Source organism: Cenococcum geophilum (assembly GCF_001692895.1).
Source record: "Cenococcum geophilum 1.58 unplaced genomic scaffold K441scaffold_34, whole genome shotgun sequence".
NCBI lineage: Eukaryota > Fungi > Ascomycota > Dothideomycetes > Gloniales > Gloniaceae > Cenococcum > Cenococcum geophilum.
The window spans coordinates 326,757-329,469 of NW_027137592.1; the positions used below are offsets into that span (position 1 = coordinate 326,757).

Genomic DNA, 2,713 nt, shown 5'->3' on the forward strand with positions numbered 1-2,713 from the left:
TAACTCGTATAAATCTAGCATACGCTTTCTTAAGGTTAGTTTAGTTAATATAAAGGTTAAGATAAGGTTTATTAATGTTCTGTTTTAAGAACCTTCTTAAGACCTAATGCTTAATTTTGGCGAGACTGCAATATTAATATTCCGTTGTCTTTAGGCCTTAAAGCTTAACTTTTAAGGCGTTAAGACCTAAATAATAAAGGCTTATAGGTCCTAGATAACCTAGACATAGATACTATAAATATATATCTCCTTTCAAATCTAGAAAAGCGTCTCTTAATAATGCTCTGCGCTTCCGTTAGCGTAGTAGTTAGCTTATATTAAACGCTAATAGACTTCCTAGTCGGACGTATTCAATAGTCTATTATCTATAACGTTCTTCTATTTAATATAGGACTAAGTTATCCTTTTAAACTAGAAGATTGTTCTCTCCTTTATTATTTTAGTAGTACCCTTATTTTTAAAGTAGACGGAACAACACTAGATTTGTATTAAAGTCTATATAAAAGGCAACGTCCTTAAGACGTAGGATTCCCTTACTCTTGTTTAGTTTTATAACTTAGATAGTAACATTACCGTAGCCTAGTATAGGCACTTCTAAGCTACCGGCGATAACGTATTTAAGTCTTAAAGCTTTCCTAAAGTTATAAAAATAAAAGAGGTTATTAAAGATATAAAGAGTGGTTCCTAAGTTAAGAATAGTTAATAGCTTTAGTGGATGGATTTAACCTGTGTAATACAATTCTAGAAATATCGCATTAGCTTCTCCCTTAATCTTAACTTTCTAACTCTTATCCTATTATTATTAAGCCTTATCTTCCTATTCTTTAAGTCTAATCTTCGCAACTTAGTTAGTAAGATTCTTATTCTTTTCTACCTTCTTTAATGCCCTATTAATGCGCGCATCTCCTATTATAACTCCTATAGATCTCTTATCTTTAAATAAATACTAACAGTCCCGTAGGGAGTGTCCTTATATTCCGCACGCTGTTACGGCACTGTTACAGACCCTAGTCAGGGGCTCGGCCGAGAGCCTTGGCGCCATGTATATAGACGTGTCCTTTCCTCGACCTTCTTCCAGACCTCGTCTTGGAATTCTCGTTTACTGGCTACCAATAGATTCTTGTTCTTTTGACTGAGCCTTTATATTATTCCAAGACTAACAACAATTCTACCTTGCACAAACGCGCCGACGCTTGCTTAGGCAAGTTAAGTGGCAATACGTTCGTTGCAGCCTGGAAGACCCAACCGACAAGAACCCGCGCTAATACGCCTGCGACCGACCGACCCTGACGCTGGCACCGTACTGCTATAGAACAAGAACAGACGCTTGCATCGTACTGCTAAGGACAAGACGCTGGCACTGTACTGCCAAGGACCAGACAACCGATCGCGCCAATACGCCTGCGACCCCACCCGACTGACCGAACGACCGACCGACAGGAGCTATTCCTAGACGATCAAAATAAAGATATGGAAAGATACGCCTACAGCTTAAGATAGTAAGGGAGAAAGCATATTATGATCTGGACGCGTAGTGTTCCAGTAAGAGCCTGGAATGGAGTTAGCCGGCCACTTAGAGGAGTACGAGACCTAGACCTAGACCTATCCCTTGCTATAGAGCGCGTAGTGCAGCACATTATGTCCGATCTTGCTTGATTATCTACGTACTACCCGACCGTGCCGATACGCCGACGGAAGGACTTGATGCTGGCACTGTACTGCCACCGAACGAACCGAACCCGACCGAACGATCGTGCTGATACGCCTGCGATCTACCGACTAGCTAATAGACCGAGACCTATGTTCGACCTACTATTACTGTACTACTACAAACCGACAACGACAGCGCCGATATGCCTGCTGCTGTGACCCTACGGACCACCTAACGAGACTATCTACCCTAATTTTTTTTTCCTAACCTTCGTCTTATATAACCCGGGGGACCCTAGGGGGGCCCCATGGGGGGGGATATTTAACGGCTCGGGGCGAGCCTTTTTAAAAGGGGGGATAGAGAGCTAGGAGATAATAAAGTTTTAGGAGGAACGACAAAGAACGGAAGGCTCCTAGCGATACGTATTACTAGCCCGGGCCGGGCTATATAGCGGCGGAACTGCAGGACTGCTATATGTATTAACCCGACGTTAGGACTAGTGCCGTACGGCCCGACGCTAGCACTATACTGCTACCGACTTCTACTACTCTGCCTGCAGCTGACTAACCTCTGCTGCTCTACCTGCAGCGACTATTTGGAATAGATCTATAGCTAGGAAGGAAAACTGTAATTTTTTTTCTTAACTGGGGGAACAACTACAAAGCCTAAGGGCAGGCTTTACTGAAGGGGGGGGTGATGTTACGGCACTGTTATAGACCCTAGTCAGGGGCTCGGCCGAGAGCCTTGGCGCCATGTATATAGACGTGTCCTTTCCTCAACCTTCTTCCAGACCTCGTCTTAGAATTCTCGTTCACTGGCTACCAATAGATTCTTGTTCTTTTGACTGAGCCTTTACACACGCTAAGTACTTAGGCGTTGGCTTCTTATAGGACGTCTCCTTATCTACTAGTGTCCCGGCTTTCTTTAAGCGTCTATTATATGCTAAGGCTCTTCCTCTTTATAACCCTTTAGTAGTATTAGAGTAATCCTTAATAGCTTACTCTGCAAAGTCTGCATTAAAGGTACTCCCTCTTATAGTAGTATTGGCTTTCTTTAAGGGTG

At 42.8% G+C, this 2,713-nt stretch overlaps 1 protein-coding gene across 1 annotated transcript; it reads left to right on the forward strand.

Moving 5' to 3' along the window:
• The first annotated feature begins 1,432 nt into the window (after nucleotides 1-1,432).
• K441DRAFT_663637 (uncharacterized protein) lies at nucleotides 1,433-2,042 on the forward strand. Its single transcript, XM_067649228.1, has one exon. The coding sequence runs from the start codon at nucleotides 1,705-1,707 to the stop codon at nucleotides 1,867-1,869; it is 165 nt and encodes a 54-aa protein (XP_067501489.1). The 5' UTR covers nucleotides 1,433-1,704; the 3' UTR covers nucleotides 1,870-2,042.
• Nucleotides 2,043-2,713: the final 671 nt, after the last annotated feature.